The sequence below is a fragment of the Canis lupus genome, chromosome 22 (assembly GCF_048164855.1).
Source record: "Canis lupus baileyi chromosome 22, mCanLup2.hap1, whole genome shotgun sequence".
NCBI classification, from domain to species: domain Eukaryota; kingdom Metazoa; phylum Chordata; class Mammalia; order Carnivora; family Canidae; genus Canis; species Canis lupus.
The window spans coordinates 13,540,915-13,562,363 of record NC_132859.1 but is presented as its reverse complement, the minus strand read 5'-3'; the positions used below and the strand labels follow the sequence as shown (position 1 = coordinate 13,562,363).

Below are 21,449 nucleotides of genomic sequence, written 5' to 3'. Positions count from 1 at the left end.
AACCCACTGAGCCACCCAGGCACCCCTATCAGGCTATATTTTTAAGTGAAAAAAATAACAGATCTGAATTTTGTATAAAAGATTATTTGCCAAAAAATGTCTATAGAAATATATACTGAATGTTAACAGTAATTATCTCTATGTAAAAGGACTTCAGGTGAATTTTATCTTTATAAATAATTTTTTAGTTATCTAATTGTATATAATAAGCACATATTAGCTTATATTCATAAAAAAATAAACATTTGTTTAAATGCCTGGTACTGGCTAATGAAACAGCAAGAGATTACTATTTCAAACACATACATTTTCTCCTCTTTCTTTGAGAATCCCACGGAAATGACAAGAATGCTATACAAGCATGAATAGATCCATGACGACAGTATATTAAAGAAAGAAAAGGGCAGGATTATTTTGATGACTAGACCAAGATGAACTACAACCTACATGGATAAAGGCTGCAGACAGCATGATTCTGTGACAGAGCCTTGGGAGGGCCACACCAGAGGGTCAGGTAAGAAACCCAGGTGATGGTGGCCCCAGAATTCATTCCCAGCATTTCAGCTCAAGTTTTCCAAACAAAGGCAATAGTTTGCTTGGTGGAGGGAACTCATATGTGGGTGCTGTGCCTGAGGAGAGAGTCAAGAAGGCTCAAGGGGACATCAGGTGACCCTTAATGTCCAAATTGTAGCTTACAAAAAGTAAGAAAAAAGCAGCTTGTGCCACTGAGAAGCCAACTACTGAGATGCTTTTGTACCATCATCTCCAAATATGGGTGCTACCTCACTACAGACCAATTATATTCTACTTTACAAATCTAGCACTGAGATGGGTGGAACATTCTTCCTATTAAAAAAGAAAAAAAAGAGCTAATGTTCTTCCAAACATTCCTTGTACTGAGTACAATGAAACCCGCATTAAAGCATATTTTGCCTCTAACAGGCAATTCCCTGTCTTAAGCAATTTCTTCAAAGTGACTCTGTATGATAGAATCCAGCACTTATTTTTAAAAACTCCAGTTAAAAACACATATTTTGGCTATGCAATTGATCTTTAGGGTGAATGCAAAATGGGAGTTTTATTGCAACTCTTTGGATTTTATACAGTAATTTTTCCTAAACCATTTCATTAAGGTTTAAAATGCATACTAGCAGGTAAAAGATTAAAAAATAAGACTTTATTTTCTGAAGATAAGTTAAGGACCCTGGGAAATTAAATGATGTTGATCAAAACACTGAAATCTATTTCAAGCAACACTAGCTCACCGCTCACTTATAACCAAAATAAAATGGAGGGAAGGAGAGGAAGTCCCACTGTGTCATACTTATAAAAATGACTTTTCTATATTGCTTTCACTCTATATTTTAGGATTTCACATTACCAGGAGTAGAGAATAGAAAAGGAGCATGAACATGTAAAAAAGATATGAGCATTTTAAGTTTTATTTCTGGGATGAGAAAGATATACCAGACGATTTGAAGATTTTTTTAACTATCATAAATGATATATCACACACGACATATCAGATATTTATAAAAGGCTGCATAAAATCAGAATGGAAGACCTTGATTACAAAAAAAGTATAGTAGGAAATTTAATGCATCTTATTCAGAAACTGACGTCTAGTAAAAATATAGGTAAGGACATAAAGAATTTGAGTAACATAATCAAGAAACTCAATTTAATATATATCTATAGAACTTTTTTCCCTCAAAAGTAGCAAATATACATTTGTTGCATGCCCAGGGAACATACACCCAAATCAGTCATGTACTTGGTCACAAAGAAAATCTTGTATTTTAAAAGTAGAATCATTATAGGCTATCTCCTCATAATTTGATCACTTAGAAATAATAAAAAGGCTATCAAAAATTGTAATCATTTGGTAAACTAAGAAACTTTTAAAAACTTATCTATCAAAGAGAAACAAAAACTGAATCATCTCAAATGTACTCATGGAATTAGGCCAGGATCATCAACGGATGCTAAAAACGGTAGGTAAAAGATTGTTGGGAACAGGATATTCACACAGTACTCAAGTATTGAGCCATGGTTAAATACTAATTACAAAGGTAAAACTGTACCTTTACAGTGGAGGTTACTATCGTAACCATATGAACAAACTCGGCCTCACCAAGTGGAACAACCTGACCTAGTTTCCAGTGTATAGGAAGTGTAATAGAGAGAAAAATACATTAATTGATGCTATGAGGAAACAAATCTAGAATGTGGAATAGTGTGCAAAACAAATGACCTGGTTCCTTCTAAAAATTGGTGTCATGAAAGAAAAGAAGAAACTGATTTAAAGAGATTTAAAAAAAAAAAAGACAAAGAAAAAAGAAAGAAAAATTACCAAATGCAGTGTATAACCTTGATTAGATCCTGAATTTAAAAATGTCTATATAGGGTACCTGGGTGGCTCAATCAGTTGAGTGACTTGATTTTGGCTCAGGTCATCATCTCAGGGTTGTGAGATGGAAAGCCCAGTTGCATTGGGCTCTATGCTCAGTGAGGAATTAGCTTCTCTCACTTTCTCCGCCACTCCCTTCGCCCCTCCAAACCTTGTGCAGTCTCTCTCTCTCAAATAAATAAATAAATCTTAAAAAACCTCTATACAATATATGTTTTCTTGCATTAACTGGGGAAATCTGAACATATACTGATATGATAAAAACTATTCCTTGTTTTTTTAAAAAATATTTTTATTTTTTTTAATTTATTTTTTTAAAGTATTTTTAAGTGTAATATTAGTATTTTGGTTATCTAAGAGACTGTCCTTATTTTTCAAAGATGTATGCTTCAGCCTTTAGATCAGAAGAGTATGATGTTTGTCCTTACATTCAAATGATTCAGTAAAAAATAAAAGAATAAATAAAAAGTACTTACATGTTTAATATCTGTGATATACATGTATATGCAAAAAGGGTGAAAAAGCAAAATGGAAAAAATTATTAACAATGGATAAAGTGAGGTAAGGGGCATTTGGATATTTATTTCAGTAATTGGTTGAACTATATGAAATTGCCAATACATGACCATTTTTGAGCTACAAGATGACAACTTTACATTTGAATACGCCAAATACCATAGAAGACTCTGGAAAGGTGATTAAAGATCTACCATTAAAATGACTTCAGGGGGATCCCTGGGTGGCGCAGCGGTTTGGCGCCTGCCTTTGGCCCAGGGCGCGATCCTGGAGACCCGGGATCGAATCCCACATCAGGCTCCCGGTGCATGGAGCCTGCTTCTCCCTCTGCCTGTGTCTCTGCCTCTCTCTCTCTCTCTCTCTCTCTATCATAAATAAGTAATAAAAAAAAAAAAAAATAAAATAAAATAAAATAAAATAAAATGACTTCAGGGACCAAATGGTTTTACAGCTGACTTTTAACTAATCTTTAAAGACTTGATCAGGGCAGCCCGGGTGGCTCAGCGGTTTAGCACCACCTTCAACCCAGGGTGTGATCCTGGAGACCCAGGATGGAGTCCCAGGTCTGGTTCCCTGCTTGGAGCCTGCTTCTCCCTCTGCCTGTGTGTCTCTGTCCCTCACCCGCTCCCCCCCGCCCCGTGTCTCTCATGAATAAATAAAATAAAATAAAATAAAAACTTAAAAAAATAAAGACTTGATCATTTCTATGCTATTTCAGATCATAAAAATATAGAATTGTCTTTACTTCATGTTATGAATATAGCACAACCTTAATATCTTAACCCAATAAAGACAGCTTCCACTCCCCAAAAGAGAAAAATAAAACTATAGGCTAATTTCAGTAATTATTATAGATATAAAATTATAGGAAAAATAGCTATTCTGAGAATATTGGGATAATTCATATCAAAACATTCATCAATATGTTTCATCACATCAATAAAGTAGAAGAAAAAACTATGTGATTATGCTGAAAATGAATTAAAATTCATCTGACATTTTTAATAAAAGCTCTGAGTAAAGTAGGGTTATTTAATGGGAGCTAGGTACTGCTCAAAGGACTTTAACATATATTTTGTCATTAAACTTCACATATTTAATCTTCAGAGGTATATGCTATTATCCCCATTTTATTCTCTAAGGGCAAATGGCTAGGAGGGGGATCCTGAGTCATATAGTAATTGTATATTTAACCTTATAAGAATCTGCTAAAGTGATTTACAGATTGGCCATACCATTTTGCATTCCCAACAGCAATGTTCCAAGTAATGTTCCAGCAATGTCCCACTAGCAATTCTTTTCAAGCCTGTAACTTATGTTTTCATTCTCTTAACAGTGTCCTTCGCAATATATATATTTCATTTCAATGAAGTTACAATTTACCTTTTTTTCTTTTAGGGATGATGTTGGTATTACATCTAAGAATCCTTTGTCTAACTCAAGGTCATGAAGATTTTCTATTACACCTTCTTCTAGATGTTTCATATTTAACATTTTGATCTATGGCCCATTTTGAATTAATTTTTGTATAAAGTCTGAGGTTTAAGTGAAGACTCATTTTTTAAATCTTTGGATATTATATTAAATTTCTATTTCTGTGTTACAAATTACCACAACCTTAGAGGATTAAAACAACACCCGTTTAATAGTTCACAGTTCTGTAGGTCAGATGTCTGGCACAGTGTGACTGGATCTTTTGCTCAGGGTATCATAAGGCTAAAGTTAAGGTATGAGCTGGTCTGAATTCTTGTCTGGAGGCTCTAGGGGAAAATCTGCTTCCAAGTTTATTCTCACTGTTGGTGGAATTCAGTTCCTTGTGGTTGTATGCCTGTGACTCCCTTTTTTATGTCAGGGATACTCTTAGGAATTGGGGTTGCTCACATTCCTTGTATTCCTTACTTCCATCCTCAAGCAGCAACAGTGCATCAAATCCTTCTTGTGTTCTGAGTTTCTGAATTCCTCTTTTATGACCAGCCAGAGAAAACTCTCTATTTATAGAAAGTCTCATGTAAACACTTCCCAGATAATCTCCCTAATTTAAAGTCAACTGTGCCATATAATGGAATCTATGCTTGGCAGTAAAATCCATCATATTTGCAGGTCAAAGGAGTATGCAAGGCATGTATATAAGAGTGAGAAAGGACAGGAAATGTTGGCAGGCATTTTAGATTTCTACCTATCACAAATACCCAGTTATCTAATACCATGTGTAGAAAATACTATCCCTATTTCTTTGAATTGCCTTTGTACTTTTGTTAAATCAATTTCTTTGAATTGCCTTTGTACTTTTGTTAAATCAATGAACCATATTTGTGGGGGTCTATTTTTGTACTCTCTTCTGTTTAGTTTGCTTGTCTCTTTCATCAATATCACATTTTTTTTGTTACAGTAGCTTTGTGGCAATTCTTAAAATCAAGCAATGGGAATTTACATCTTAATTTTTCTTTTTCAAATTTGGTTTAGTTATTCTAGTCTCTTAAACTCAAAAATTAACTTTCTGTATCTACAAAATATTCAGCTGGAATACTGATTAGATTTGAATTAAATTTATGGACCAATTTATGGAGAATTAATAACTATGTTGAGTCTTTCAATCCATGAACATAGTATAACTCTCCATTTATTTAGGTCTTTCTTGATTTCTTTCACTGGCATTTTGTAGTTTTCAGTATACAGATTCTGAATGTGGCTTGTTAGATTATATTTTCTAAATACTTAAATTTTTTGGAGCTATTGTTAGTATTTTTAAAAATTAATTTCTGTTAAATAGAAGTGTTGAGTGGATATTCTTGACTCATTTCACATATTAGAAAGTGTTCAGTTTTTCACTATTAAATATGATATTAGCTATGGGTTTTTGTAGATGTCCTTTATAAGTTTAAGGATGTCTCCTTGTATTCCTAGTTTCCTAGTTTTTTTTTTTTTGAACATAAATGAAAATTGTTTTTTTGCCAAATGCTTTGCCTGCATCAATTGATATGATCATGTTTTTCTTTAATGATTAATATGGTAGATTTCATTGATTGATATTTGAATATTGTACCAATCTTGCATTTCTAGGATCAATCTCATACAGTTGTATTTAGTCTTTTTATGTATTGCTGGATTTTATTTGCTAATATTTTATTTTGCATCTATGGTCATGAAAGATTTTGGTCTATAATTTTACTTTCTTGTGATATCATTGTCTGGCTTTGATATTTGAGTAATTCTGGCCTCTTATAATAAATTGGAAAAAAAAATGTCTTCCTTTTCTGTCTTGGGAGAGGTTATTTAGAATTAGTGTTATATCCTCTTCTAAAGAAGATTTTGCCAGTGAAACCATCTGGGCTTGGAGTTTTCTTTTTTGGAAGATGTTAAACTATAAATTCTATTTCTTTAATGGATATAAAATAGTTCAGTTTATTTCTTTCTGAATGGTTTTTGGCAGGTTGTCAAGGATTGTTACATTTCATCCATTTTATTGAATTTATGTGCATAGAGTTGTTCATATTATTCATGTCTTTAAGGTATATCATGATATTTCTCTTTCATTTTTGATATTGGTGATTTTCATCTTTTTATTAGTCTGGCTAGAAATTTGTCATTATTATTTATCTTTCCAAATAACCATATTTGGCTGCTGATTTTTCTTCTATTGTTCTTCTATTATCAATTTTAAGTTTCTGCACAAACCTTTTATCATCCTTCCTTTTGCTTGCTTTGGGTTTAGTTTGCTCTCTTCATCTTCTAATTCTGAACGATTAGATTGTTGGTTTGAGAATATCCTTGTCTTCTAATATAAGCATCTAGTGCTATACATTTATTTTTGAACAGTGCTTTAGCTGCATCCATAACTTTTGATATGCTATATTTTCATTTTCCTTTGTTTCAAGATATTTTCTAATTTCTAATACATATTGTTTATTTTGCTGTATCTGCATGCATTTGAAAAGAATATGTATTATGCTGCTATTGGGTTGAATTTTCTATAAATGTCAATTAAATCCAGTGGTTAATGGTATTGTTCAGTTCTTCTATTCTTTTGCTGATTCTCTGCCTACTTGTTATACCAATTACTTAGGAATGACTATTGAAGTTTCCAACCAAGTGTGAATTTGTCTATTTTTCCTTTTGGATGTACCCATTTTTGCTTCATGTATTTTAAGGTTATGTTACTAGGTTTATATACATTTTATATAGTTGTATCTTTCTTGGTAAGTTGACCCTTTTACTATCATTGTGTAATGTCCCCTTTATCCATGAGAATTTTTCTGAAGACCATTTTGTCTGATATTAATATGACCACTCCAGCTTTAGTTTGGTGTTTGCATTGTACTTATATTTTACATCTTTTCCATTATTTATATTTAACCTACTTATATTTTTATACTTAAAATGTATTTCTTATAGACAGCATATCAGCATATAGCTGAGTCTTACTTTAACCACTTTGATGATCTCTTTTTTCAAAGTTATATCTTTATACCACTTAAATTGAATATAATTATTGACCTGTTAAGATTTAGAATTATCATCTTATTACTTGTTTTCTGTTTGTTGCTATTTTTTCTTCTTCTTCTCCTGTCTTCTTTGGGGTTATGTGAATTTGCTGTGCACTCCATATCATCCATTCGGTTTTTTACTATATCGCTTTGTTTACACTTTTTAAGTGGATGATCTAAAAATTACAATATAGGGATGCCTGAGTGGCTCAGTGGTTGAGCATCTGCCTTTGGCTCAGGGCATGATCCTGGGGTCTCGGGATTGAGTCCCACATTGGGCTCCCTGCTTGGAGCTTGCTTCTCCCTCTGCCTGTGTTTCTGCCTCTCTCTCTCTGTGTGTGTATAATAAATAAATAAATAAATAAATAAAATCATAAATAAATAAATAAAATCTTTTTTAAAAAATAAAAATTACAATATAAATATTCAACTTTCACAATCTACTAGTTACTTTATTATTTGAGGTAGAAAGTAGAAAACTTACCACCTTACAGGTCTCTTTACCCATTCCCCTTTTAGAAAACTCCATAAGACAATGTTTAAATTTTTCTTAAAGCAATCATATATGTTTGAAAGATATTACAAGGGAAAATATAGCCTATTATATTAAACAGATATTTACCATTTTTGTTGCTCTTCCTTCACTTCTGTTGTTCAAAGTTTCCTTCTAATATCATTTTCCTTCTACTTGAAGAAATTTCTTTGGCTTTTTTATTTTTAAGAGCAAGTCTGCTAGTGAAAAATTTTATGCTTACTTTTGTACAAATTGGATAATTTCTAATAATCTACCTTTAAGTTCACTGACATAGCTGTCATCATTTATTTTGCTGTTAATCCAATCCAGTGAATGTTTCATTTTGTTATTGCATTTTCAGTTCTAAAATTTCCATTTCTTTCTTTCTTGTAGCTTCTGTTTCTCTGCTTCTTCCCAGTTTCCATTTGTTTTCATTGTGTTTGCTCTTTCTGGAACGTGGTTATAATAGCTGCTTTAAAGTCTTGATCCGCTCATTCCAAAATCTGTGTCATCTTGGGGTTAGTATTTGTTGATTGTGTTTTCCCTTGTGAAATATTGAGATTTTTCTGTTTTCCACATGCTGACTAATTTTGGATTTATTCTGATAATTTTAAGTAATATGTTAAGTGTCTCTGGATCTAGATATGTTAAGTGGCATAGGATTCTCCTATGCAGAATGTTGATACTGTCTTTTCCCAGGCAATCAACCACATTAGGTCCAAGACACAAGTCTTACCAATCTTCTGTTGCCTATGTTTTCAATGTCAGTTGTTTCAAAGTCTTTACAGTGTATTCAGATCTGTCTTGAATGTGTGCCATCCAGTGTTTTGTCTGGAATTTGAGTGATTCTCTACCTTGTAGTTTATTTCTCAAAGCCTTTGGTGTGCTGTTTAAGGTCAGATACATGTATACACAACTTGAAGGTGAGCTCCAAAATTTATACACAACTTTATTGGATCACTTTCAAGCCCTCGCAGGGCTTTCATTTCCCTACACTGTTAGGTGTTTTTCATAATTTTTCCATAATATTATGTCTGCATCAGAGCTCAAGCAGTGAGAAGATTAAGAGAAAAAAAATCAATGGAAATTCTTCCCAAGGTCTTAGGACCTGAGCTCCTCTGATTGGAATTTAAAGGTCTACCCAACTGTTGCTGCCATCACCACTGCTGCTGCCTCAGGATTGCCTGGCATTGGGATGAGACAGAATGAAATAAACAACAAAAATGTAACCAAGGGATTTCCCCCTTTCTTCTGACCCACAGGGGCTCCTTTCCTGTTCCTGTGCCCCAAACAGAGAATTTCTCTTGCAGTTCTATCTTCCTTGTTGCATAATTCTGGTCTTTGAACTCCTTTTGAGTCAGGTCAAGAGATTTCAGAGAGGAAAAAAAGGGAAATTCACTGCTGGTTTGATAGTACATACTCCGAATTCTGGTTTCCTTTCCCAATCTCTCTGCTACTATTTACTTTTAAGAGACTTTAGATAATTGATACAGGTATTCTGTTCAGGGCTTCTAGTTATATTTAGTGAAAGAGGCATGGGGGAGTATATATTACTCAGTCTTGACCAGAACTGGAACCCTCTCCACAGACTTTTGAATAATAAGTTTTATCTATTGAACTTAAAATTACTTTTTTCTCAGACTTCATCTATTACCAAAGCAAAGATACATCTATTACTTAAAGTAAGGTAACTATATTGGATCATACTTTATGATAATAGGCTAATAAATTCTCTTCGATACAGCAGAAGTTTCATTGTTTGGTAAACTTAATAAATGGGTAAAGCTTATTGATATCGATGTTCTCAAGAGTATGTTGGAGAAGATAAATAAGAACATGCCTAGTGGAGGGTAGCTGGTAGTGTGAAGATAAAGGCTGTTATCTCTGGAACTAGGACAATTCTGTACACAGAAAGAAAGCATATTAAAGAACTCAGATGACATTGGAAGCAAATTTAGGAGCTTCTAGTTCATATAGTTGGAATAAATCTGGGATACTTTTAGATCAGCAGTAAGTTATGACTGTTATCCAATATCTTTAATAGAATGTGTCAAACTAGATTGCTTTGAGCAATAAATATCTGGAGTTGTGAAACATTTTTTGGAAGAATTTACAGAAAATAGAACATAATTTTACATGGGGGTTAAGGTTGAGGAATATAAAGTATAAGTTTACATTTAAATGAGTAAATTGGTTTCCCATGTTTCATGACAGAAGTTATTTCTGAGGTGTGTATATTGATACAAATTAATACAAAATATTCAAATTGGTATAAAATCAATGTAAAATAATAAAATTTAAACAAATTGATGAAACAGCACAAATTAAGTATCAAATAAGATTCTAAGCAAAGCTTATATTAAGAAGAAAATAGAAGCATGCTCTAGAATTTTTCTGAGCTGTTAGATAATGGTAATGCTTTTTGTGAACATTTTTCTTTAAGAAGTTTATCATTTTGAATGCAGAAATAGGAGCTGCCTGTAAAATTGATGAATCTAGTTACTAAAAATACACTAAGGTCTCCAGAGGCTATTTTTTTGTTTCCCTTGTAAACTGTGTTTTCACAAACACAACTAGTAATATTTATATGTATGTATGTGTGTATATACATATGCCATAAGCAGTAAGAATGGATAAGAAAAGGTTTATAGTTGGTCATTTGGATATTGTTCTAGAAACATTTGTTGAGCACTTACCGTGTGCCCTAAATTCTTCATACATGCAACATTTAACCCTTATAACAATACAAAGAGGTAAGTATTATTATTATTCCAACTTTATAAATAAGAAAATTGAGGAATAGAGAGGCTGAATTTATTGCTTAAGGTCCCACAGCTCATAAGAAAAGGAGGCAAGGTTAGAACCCACACTGTCCAGCTTCAGATTATGTGTGCTGATTTACTATATTAATATACCAATATTAATTGGTATATTAATTAATATACCAATGAAGCAAATTGTGAAACATGCATGAGACTTTGGATAGTAGAGATGGAACACAGCTAGATATTGAGGGAACTTAATTATTTGAATTCCTCCATTATATTAAATTGACATTTCCTTGCCTCAGTAATAAATGAAGTCTGTAAGCAGGTATATTTAACTTTGCTATTGTTTAAAATTACAAACACTACAAAGGATAGTTTTTCCATTACATCTGTGTGTATTCCTATGGTGGCTATTATTAGAAACTTTGTAGTCAGCAGGTATAAATGATAAAGAAAGCATTTTAGCATGGCATTACATTTTTAACTAAATTAATGATAGCGATGGAGCCATTGGACTAAATTATTCACTCTACAAAGGACACAGGTCCCGTCTGCTAATTTTTTGTGTGATATGTGGAAGAGGCCAACAAAAGGCTGACATGGAATCCTGAATGGGGTTGGGAGACAGGTGTGCAGGTGACCAATTCCTACAATTCCAAATTCCTGTAAGTGAAAAAGACAAACTTCCTTACTTGGCAACATTGGACCAGGGTTAGCCTCGTTTACCTTTAACTGTTCTAGGTCAAAGAGAAAATCTGCACCAAAACATTTCTGTGCTGCATAGCAAGTCAACCCAATCATTCATGATGGATGAAGATTTCCTGTGTTTGTTTTTAACAGGCCTGTCTTAGTTATAAAAGCACATCTCTTCCCCTGCTCCCCACCCCCGAGAATTTGTTAATCAAGGTAGATTGCAGGCATCAGCAATAAGCTCATTTATTTAGGACCACAGAAGAATACGCTAGTTGGGCATTCAGGCCTGGACTCAGGCTGCCTGGGCTGGAGTCTGGCTCTGCAGCCCAGCAGCCCAAACCTGGAGCAGTTTGCCTGGCCTTACACACCCTAGGAGGTACCTATTATTATCCTATATTATAGATTAGAGGCTAAGTCACGGGGAGGTTATGTGCCTTATACTTTCTTACCTAGCATCTGGCACAGATTAAGTACCTAATATAAGCTATTACTAATTGAGATGTTAGAAGCCAAAATTCTGGAAGCTCTAGAAGTCATCTTGCTGAGGACACTTTCTAATGCTGTCTGGAATATAAGTTCTGTATTGCTCTGGTCTATAAGGCTTTTTATACTGTGACCAAGATATTTTGAAGAGATGGGTCCAGCATTCCTATGTGGGGGAGCCCAGGAAAGGTTTGCACTGTCTATATGCTCCGTTCTCATGTGCTTGGTTAGCTCCATGCGGTGCCCTGTCCTAAACCAAGGATGGGGCTACCAACCAAATTGGTTACTGCTACTAGAGAGTTCTCTGCCTTGTTGATCTTTGAGGTTTATTTGTAAGCATGTGTGATCATTTGGTGGATAATCCTGTTTACTGGCTTCTGTAGGGAGAAGACTGATACCCTTGATCTCTTGTTTCCTGGCTAACAGCAAAGCTAATCCTTGGAGACTGAAGGTTGGCTTTTCCTACCACCGGTATTAATGTATTCCACAGAAGGGAGGAGATCCGGATTCTAATCAAGAAACCATTCTTCTTTCTTTTACATAAAAACCTCCAAAATAATACTGCAGGAGTCTTTCTTTTTTTTCTAGAATTTTAAGAAACAAAGTTCTGTGATTTTTTTTTTTTGAAATGCTGCATTAAGAATATTTTATTATTTTTAAAAACAAAATAAAATAGCTTGAGGACAAGAAATTTGAATGCGCTTAAGACAAAGCTTAACAGAATTTATTTTATTTATTTTTGTTTCGGTTTTGTTTGTTTGTTTGTTTGTTTATTTATTGTAAGAGCAGGAGGAGGGGCAGAGGGAGAGAGAGGGAATCCTAAGCAGGCTCCACGCCTGGTGCAGAGCCCAGTGTGGGGCTCAGTCCCCCAACCATGAGATCATGGCTAAGCCAAAATCAAGAATCATACATTTAACCGACTGAGCCAGGTGCCCCTTATTTAAATTCTATTAGTTAACATATAGTGTAATATTGATTTCAGTGGTAGAATTCAGTCATTCTTCACTTACATATAACACCCAATGCTCATTACAAGTGCTCTCCTTAAAGCCTATTATCCATTTAGCTCATCCCCTGCCTACCTCTCTTCCGTCAACCCTCAGTTTGTTCTCTATAGTTAAGAGTCTCTTATGGTTTGCCTCCCTCTCTCTTTTTCACCCCCTTCCCCTATGTTCATCTGTTTTGTTTCTTAAATTTCACATGTGAGTGGAATCATACGGTATTTGTCTTTCTCTGACTCACTTGTTTTGCTTGGCATAATATACTTGAGCTCATCCACATGGTGGCAAATGGCAAGATTTCATTCTTTGTGATGGCTGGGTAATATTCCAGTATGTATACTTATATACATATATATACACCTCTTCTTCATCCATTTATCAGTCGACAGACATTTGGGATCTTTCCATAATTTGGCTATTTTTGATAGTGTTGCTATAAACATGAGGATGCATGTGTCTCTTTAAATCACTACTTTTGTATCTTTTGGGTAAATACCTAGCAGTACAATTGCTAGGTCATAGGGTAGTTCTATTTTTAACTTTATTTTGAGGAACCTCCATACTGTTTTCCAGAGTGGCTTCACCAGCCTCCATTCCCACCAAGAGTGTAAGAGGATTCTTCTTTCTCTGTATCTTTGTGAATACTTGTTGTTCCTTGTGTTTTTGATTTTATCCATTCTGGTTTTGATTTGTATTTTCCTGATGGTGAGAGATGTTGAGCATCTTTTCATGTGCCTGTTAAACTTCTGGATGTCTTCTTTGGAAAAATGTCTATTCGTGTCTTCTACCCATTTCTTGACCGGATTATTTGTATTTTGGGTGTTGAGTTTGAGTACTTTATAGATTTTGGATACTAACCCTTTATCAGATATGCCATTTGCCAATATCTTCCCTCATTTCATAGGTTGCCTTTTAGTTTTGTTGATTGTCTCTTTTGCTGTGCAGAAGCTTTTCATCTTGATAAAGTCCTAATAGTTCATTTTTGCTTTTATTTCCTTTGCTTACAGAGACATGTCTAGTAAGAAGTTGCTACAGCTGATGTCAAAGAGGTTGCTGCCTGTGTTCTCCTCTAGGATTTTGATAGATTCCTGTATTTAATTTCCGTCTTTCATCCATTTTGAATTTATTTTTGTGTAAGGTGTAAGAAAGTGGTCCAGTTTCAGTCCTTTGCATATTGTACAATTTTCCCTCAAACCATTTATTGAACAGACTTTTTTTCCATTAGATATTTTTTCCTGCTTTGTCAAAGCTCAGTTGACCATACAGTTGTGGGTCCTTTGCTGGGTTTTCCATTCTGTTCTATTGATCAGTTTTTGTGCTACTACCATGCTGTCTTGATGATTACAGCTTTGTAATACAGCTTCAAATCCAGAACTGTGATGCCTCCAGCTTTGGTTTTCTTTATCAACATTGAATTTTGTGGTTCCATACAAATTTTAGAATTGTTTGTTTTAGCTTTGTGAAAAATGTTGGTGGTATTTTGGTTGGGATTGCATTAAATGTGTAGATTACTTGAATTGTGTAAAGATCATCCTGAATTTCTCTAAGCACAAGATCATTGCTGTTTTAAAGTCATTTCCATTGAAGTACAATTCATCTTACTACTATCGGTTGTTATCTTACATAAAACATTTCATCTGCATCCTACTATGCTAGTTTGAGGCTAAGTGGCAAGTTTTATTGGGGCAAAAACTAACTCAAGTAAATACTAATAATTTAAAAGAGAAGTAAAATTAAATCAAGAAAGGAAGGGAATGTAAAGTGTACAAATAAATTATATATCAAGTGAGAATGTTTGAGTTTATTCAATATCACATTTGCATTCTGGCTTCTTGGGCTTCTCCATTTGTGTCATTTTATTAAAGCTCCAGTTTACTTACATTCTAGTATTTTACAGAAGGAGTCTGACATGAAAGTTGGTAAATGAGGTATTGCTCTATAAACAAGCAAAGCCTTGATAAATACAGTCTAAAATAATGGACAATTATCATTTAGAAGCTATGATTGAATTGAAGATTTTTTTGATAACACTCTAAAACATGACAGGGAAGTAGAGCATATGATGATGGTATTGTTCATACATGGTTGAATCAAATTTATGTCATGTTTGTGTGTACACTTATATACATATTAACTTATGTCTCTATTCTTTTTTTAAAATTTATTTTTCTTATTTTAGGGGGGAGAGGGGTAGAGGGAGAAGGAGAGAGAGAATCCCAAGCAGGCTCCATACCCAAATTGGAGCCTGATGTGAGGCTCAAACTCGAAACCCTGAGATCATAACCTGAGCCAAAATCAAGAGTTAGATGCCCAACCAACTGAGCCACCCAGGAACTCCTATTCCTATTCTTTATGCTTATTCTATTATGTTCTATTTCTCTCCCATTAATCAATGCATTGTGACTCTTCCTTCTTGAGTTAGCCCCTGCCTCCATCCAGCAGAGGTGTAAGAATTTTAAACTGAGGGCTTAGATGTGCCTGGCCCTGGGGCAACTCCATTCAAATCTGGTAATATTTATTATTAGCCCTATCTTCATTTGGGGTTAGGAAGTCTCAACTGGTGGTTATCAAGATGTAGCCTTGGAACCAGAAGCATTAGTATTGCCTAGAATGTGGTAGAAATGCAAATTCTTAGGCCCTGGGTATTCATATATCTATGAATTTCAGTTTTCCTTCTCTGATTTTTTTCATGACTGGGTGTCTGATCTCTCTGACTGGATTTCTGCCAATTCCAGATTTTACACACTAGTTCCTAGCTGAGATTTCCACCTTGTCTATTATAATGGAGCCCCTTTCTCTAAATACATCATGGTCCTGTCCTTAATGCTCTCCCCTCCTGGCTGGTGGCCAAGTCTGGCCTTGAGTCAGTTGGGCCATTTGCAGCTAATTCCCATTGGGGCATCTCCATGTCCTGACAACCCCCATGCCTTGCCCCTCAGCAGGCCATAATAATGCTGGCCTAGGCTGACCTCCAGACTGGTTGCCTGTGGATGCCATTGTTACTATCCTTCCTTATTAGGCCCTGTCATATAACCTAGATAGTCATTCTAACCTGCCAAAAGCCCCATTGTTATACTCCCCTCTCCTTGTTGTTTTGGATATCAAGAGACTGCATAAGCTATGACATCTATTTGAAATCAATAGTACCGTTAGAAAACACTAGGGGAGAGTTAGGTAAACACTTTAGGGGCAAAACATATTATTGATTTGGGGGTGACTGCTTCAGGATGAAGAAAAACAACAGTAGAAAATAAATTACATTTGAATTTACTTCAGAAAATGTTGATGTCACTACTTCATGTTCTGAATACTCTAATTTACCTGATAGGGTACTTAATTCTTTTATTTTGTAGGGATTAGGATCCTGTAACTTTTGTTTTCCAAGCCCTAATATTTCCATGCATGGATCTCCCTACTGAAATTTATTTTCCAGAAACTTGAACACACCACTATCTTGCTAACACTTCACAGGGGACCTGGTGTTGTAGAGTTTAATGCAATATGTGTGCTCATCCATTGGAACTTACAAGTAGCTACTACTGTGAAGGAAATTACAGGTCACATTTATATGCCTAGAAAACAATTCAACAAGCATTTCAAAAACACTCTCCATTCACCTTTGGTCAAAGTCTTTTAATGTGGTTAGCGATATTCACAGTACTTCAAGAAGTTTTTTATTTCCTTGAATTTGGTTAAATGTATGCATGGCCACTTGGCCCAGTTTAAGCATAAGCTCTCTTGTACTAAAGTTTTGAGTCTTGTTTCTGCTTCTTCTTTGTCAGATGGATAGAAAATGATCAGTAAGTGCTTAACAAAAAGCAATTTACCTTGTGGTTTATTCATTTAATGTTTTATATAGCAATTATTTATTTAATTCTACTATGTCCTAGGCACTGTTTTGGTACTGGAATAAGAATCCTTGTCTGAATCTTTCTGGAAGTCATTTTCCAGTCAGATGGATCTTTTCCTGTTAGATATGATGGGTATGGACTTGTCTTACAGAGATTGGGTGGAGACCAGGGAGGAGCTAGCTGCACGATCATCAAGATGTATGGCATCGAGAGATAAAATGTGATTTACCTGAAGCACTGTTACATTTAGGGATATGAAAATGAGAACCCAGGTCAAAAATATACTTAAATAAAGGCAAGAACATTTTAAAATAGATTCACCGATTTTTACAATTGGCACAAGCTATCCATTTTTGTCAAATTTCCACTTTGCCTATTATACTAGAACCCTGTCAGGCCCTTTCCCTAAACACAAAGCATATTTAAATATATAATTACATAAATACATCATACATACATATTTAAAATCAATGGATACCACTATCCACTATCTATATACTTTAGATTTATGACAATCATCTTCCAGGCATTTCTTGGAGGGCCCCTGACTGAAGCTTCATTGCCTTTTCCCTTGAGAAACTGTTTAACCTATGTCTATAGGATCCTTCTGGCTAAACATATGGTTCGCTAATCAAATATATTTAAGGATCTCATTTGTCCCTAATTCTATCCCAAATGCTATAAGGAATTAAAAACAAAACGAATTTACTTTCTCCATGATATTACAGCTTTTTTTTTGTATAAATCCCGTTGAATTGTATCTTGAGGACAAGACCTGTGTGTTTCTCATTTTTGTAAACTCCAGGACATATTACTTGTATTCCATAAGTATTTTTGGATGGGGAAATTCATAGATACATAAATTTATTTCTAGAGACAGACTGTAAACAGCACTCTGAGATTTCTAGGACTCTTGGAAAAGTCAGTTCATTTGGTGATAGGTCTAGGAGAGGACAGACTGTTTCACCGTGTGAATGAAAGTCAACTTCACCCCAGGGAAAGTTAATGCATAGACCAGTCATTGTACCCTTGACCAAATGGTACCCTTGACCAAATCAGCAACACCAGAAATGAAACAGTGTAGCAAAGACTTGTAATGATATCCTTTGTTAAATAGTGTCACTCACCTGATCTGAAGCCAAGTCAGCATGGGGGTCGTTCCTCCTCCAAACACCCAGACTGTGAAGAACACGAGGAGCAGTGTGGTGGTAAACATCATTTGTTTGGGCTGAGATTCTGTGTCCCGAATAGCTAGGGCAAATGCTATTGCTCCTCGCAAACCTTACAGGAAAAATCAAGAGGGAATAAGAGAAAGTGAATATCTGCATGAATCTCATTCTCATTTTCCTGTATTCATCTTTATAATTTTCTAACAAACACAATTACTTTTTTAAAAAAATATTTTATTTATTTATTCATTCATGAGAGACACACAGAGACACAGGCAGAGGGAGAAGCAGGCTCCATGCACGGAGCCTGATGTGGGACTCGACCCCAGGACCCCAGGATCACGCCCTGAGCCAAAGGTAGATGCTCAACCACTGAGCCACCCAGGTGCCCCCACAATTACTTTTTTAAATTAACCTTTTGAGATAATTATAGACTCACATGCTATTGTGAGAAATAATATACTTATTGCATGCCCTTGCCCACTTGCCCCCCAGTAATAGCATCTTTCAAAATTAGTATAATATCACAGCCAGAATTCTGATATTGATACAGTCAGGATCCAGTACATTCCCATCATCACCAAAGTTCCTCATGTTGCACTTTTATGACCATATCTACTTCCTTCACACATATCCCTTCCTTAATTTCTGGCAACCAGTAATCAATTCACCATTTCTATAACTTTGCCAGTTCAAGAATCAAATGGAATCATGCAGCATGTAATTTTTTGGAATTGGCCTTTTACACTCAGAATAATTCCCTGGCTGTTCATCCAGGTTGCTGAATGTATCAATAGTTTATCTTTTTTTATTGTTGAGTAGTATTCCACTGTATGGATGCTCCACAGTTTGTTTAACTATCTATCTGTTGAAGGATATCTGGGCAGTTTTATGGCTATTAAAAAAAAGCCTGCTGTGTTTATAGGTATACGTTTTCACTTCTCTGTGGTAAATGCCCAGGAGTATAATCATTGATTGCATATTTTTAAAAGAAATTACCAAACTGTTTGCAGGAGTGGCTAGATGCCATTATATTCTTACCAAGAATATAGAAGTCATTTAATTTCTCTGCATCCTTACCTGCATTTAATGTTGTCACTATTTTTATTTTAGACATTCTGGTAGGTGTCATTGTGGTTTTAATTTGCATGTTTCTTTCTTTTCTTTATTTACTTTTTAAAGTAGGCTCCACACCCAATGTGGAGGCCTTAATTTGCATTTTTCTAATAACTGATGGTGTTGAACATTCTTTAATGGGCTTATTTATTTTCTTTATACCTTCTTGGTTGAAATGGCTCCTCATGTCTTTATCTCATTTTCTATTTTTTCTTTACATTCTTTTAAAAAAAAGTCTCATGTTCTAATTGAATTACTGGATTTTTGGTTATTGAGTTTGAGAGTTCTTTATATATTCTAGATAATATCCTTTGTTGTATATATAGTTTGCAAATATGTCCTCCCATTTTGTAGCTTTGTATTGATGAAGTCTAATCTTTTGATTTTTCCTTTTATGAATCATGTGTTTGAAGTCAAGTCCAAGAATACTTCACTTGGCTCTAGGTGCCAAAGATTTTCCCCTATGTTTTTAAATTTTATTTCTAAAAGTTGTATAGCTTTACATTTTACATTTTAGTCCCTGATCATTTGAATTAATTTTTGTATAAAGTGTGAATTTTAGGTTGAGATTCTTTTTTTTTTTTTTTTTTTTTTGCCGATGGATATTTACTTTTTTAATTGAATTGATTTTGCAACTTTGTCAGAAATCAGTTGGGTATATTTGTACGGATCTATTCCTGGGTTCTCTATTCTATTCCATTTATCTATGTGTCTGTCCCTCAACTAATAGTACTCTGTGTTGATTACTGTAGATATATAGTAGCCTTTAATATTGGATAGAATGATTCTTATATTTTGTTCTCAGAATTATTTTAACTATTCTAGGTCTTTTGACCTTCCACAAAATTTAAGAATAATACTGTGTATAGCTACAAAAAATCTTTCTGGGCAAATTACTTTTAAAAAATCAAATGTGTCAGACAATAAGGAAAACCAAGCTTATGGGCCATTGAAATTAATAAATAATTAAATAACATTTAAGAACTATTCTAGCCTGAGTACATACTATTATAAAGTCTATAATCTAAACTATCTATTAAACCTGCTTTTTTTCTTGTTTTTTTCTTCTTTAACAACAATATGCTAAGTGAATTTTTATGAATCCACATTAAATGTATTTGCAAGAGGAGGTACATTAAAACTTCAAATCAAAGTGTGATGACATGAATAGAACAGAGTTGAAGACTTTGAAGAAGAATAAATAAAAGCACAAATAGTAAAGTAAAAAAGTTAAAATGGAAGATCTCTTTTGGGTAACGCAAGACTTATAAGACATTTACGGGCCCTGTGATATCAGATAACAGGGCAAATAACCATTTATAATGACAGTAAGAAAAAGTCAAAGAAATAGGGATTTGGTTATTTTTATAAGAAAGTTTGAATCATGTACGTAAGATTTCAGTATTCCACGTTTTATAATATTTACTATATCTAAATTTCTAAATCTTTATTCATACATTAAAAGAATTTTAGAAATCGGACACAGGTAGGATGAAAACTATAACCTGGGTTCTTGACTTAGATATAATGTTCTTTCTTACCTCCATGCCACCAATATACAAGAGAAAAATGGCATAACACAAGATCGAGAGGATTAGGCTAGGGAGACTTAATATATTTTGCACGAAACAAGGAAGCTTCAGAAAGAGGAACATGCACTCTGATTATAAAATACCTTGAAGGAACAAAATGTAATGGAAGAAGGAAATTATTCTAAATTTCCATGTAGACAAGGAAATGGCCTTAAGATAAGGAAGGTAACATTTGAAGTAGATACTAATATAAAAAAATTCTTATACATCAGAAATTCTGAACACTAGAGATGACTGTACTCAAGAAAAGTCCCCCATCAGAGATTTTCATACATTCAGGCCCAGCTAGGAACAAAAGAGTGGGGATATTAATAACTCTTAATACTGGGAAATATTTTAATAATGTTCTCTCCTGGAAGTACAAATGGTGTCATTAGGGAACAGAAACTAAAAGAAACAATCTTGCAACAGACTTTGGGTAGCAGAGGAGAGAATTTATAGGTCAAGGTAAAGCTCCGAGCAGTATCACAGTACAAGATTGGAGATAGAAGGTGATGTTTTCATTTTCTCTTTTCCTCAAGCTTGCATTGCTAGAAATGTTCATAAAGCAGCATCACTCCAAATTAGGTGGTGAGTATTAGAAGTATTAAGAGATGAGACTATGTATTTCTTATTTTATTGAATATGTGTGTTTCTACTCTGAGTTTTTCTGAGAAAGAAGAGACTAGACTAGAATAAAAGAAAAAGTAGTTCTATCATGCTTATTGTAAATTCTTTCACATTAGATATCAAGGGCAAGAAAGTATACAGTCATTTTTTTTCTAAATATGTTTGATGATGTATTATTATATTAAACTAGCATAACTAGGTTCTTAAAGCTCAATTGTCTATACAAGAACAGTTCTTGGTTTA

The 21,449-nt window shown here is 34.3% G+C and overlaps 1 protein-coding gene across 11 annotated transcripts in view; it reads right to left on the bottom strand.

Annotated features, from left to right (window-relative positions):
* SLC9A9 (solute carrier family 9 member A9) overlaps positions 1-21,449 on the bottom strand; it is a 655,912-nt gene that overhangs the window by 181,868 nt on the left and 452,595 nt on the right. For all 11 annotated transcript variants that reach the window (XM_072792384.1, XM_072792386.1, XM_072792387.1 and 8 more), the window contains one exon: positions 17,848-18,001. In XM_072792384.1, coding sequence (XP_072648485.1) covers positions 17,848-18,001 — 154 coding nt within the window. The remainder of the gene's footprint in view (positions 1-17,847; positions 18,002-21,449) is intronic.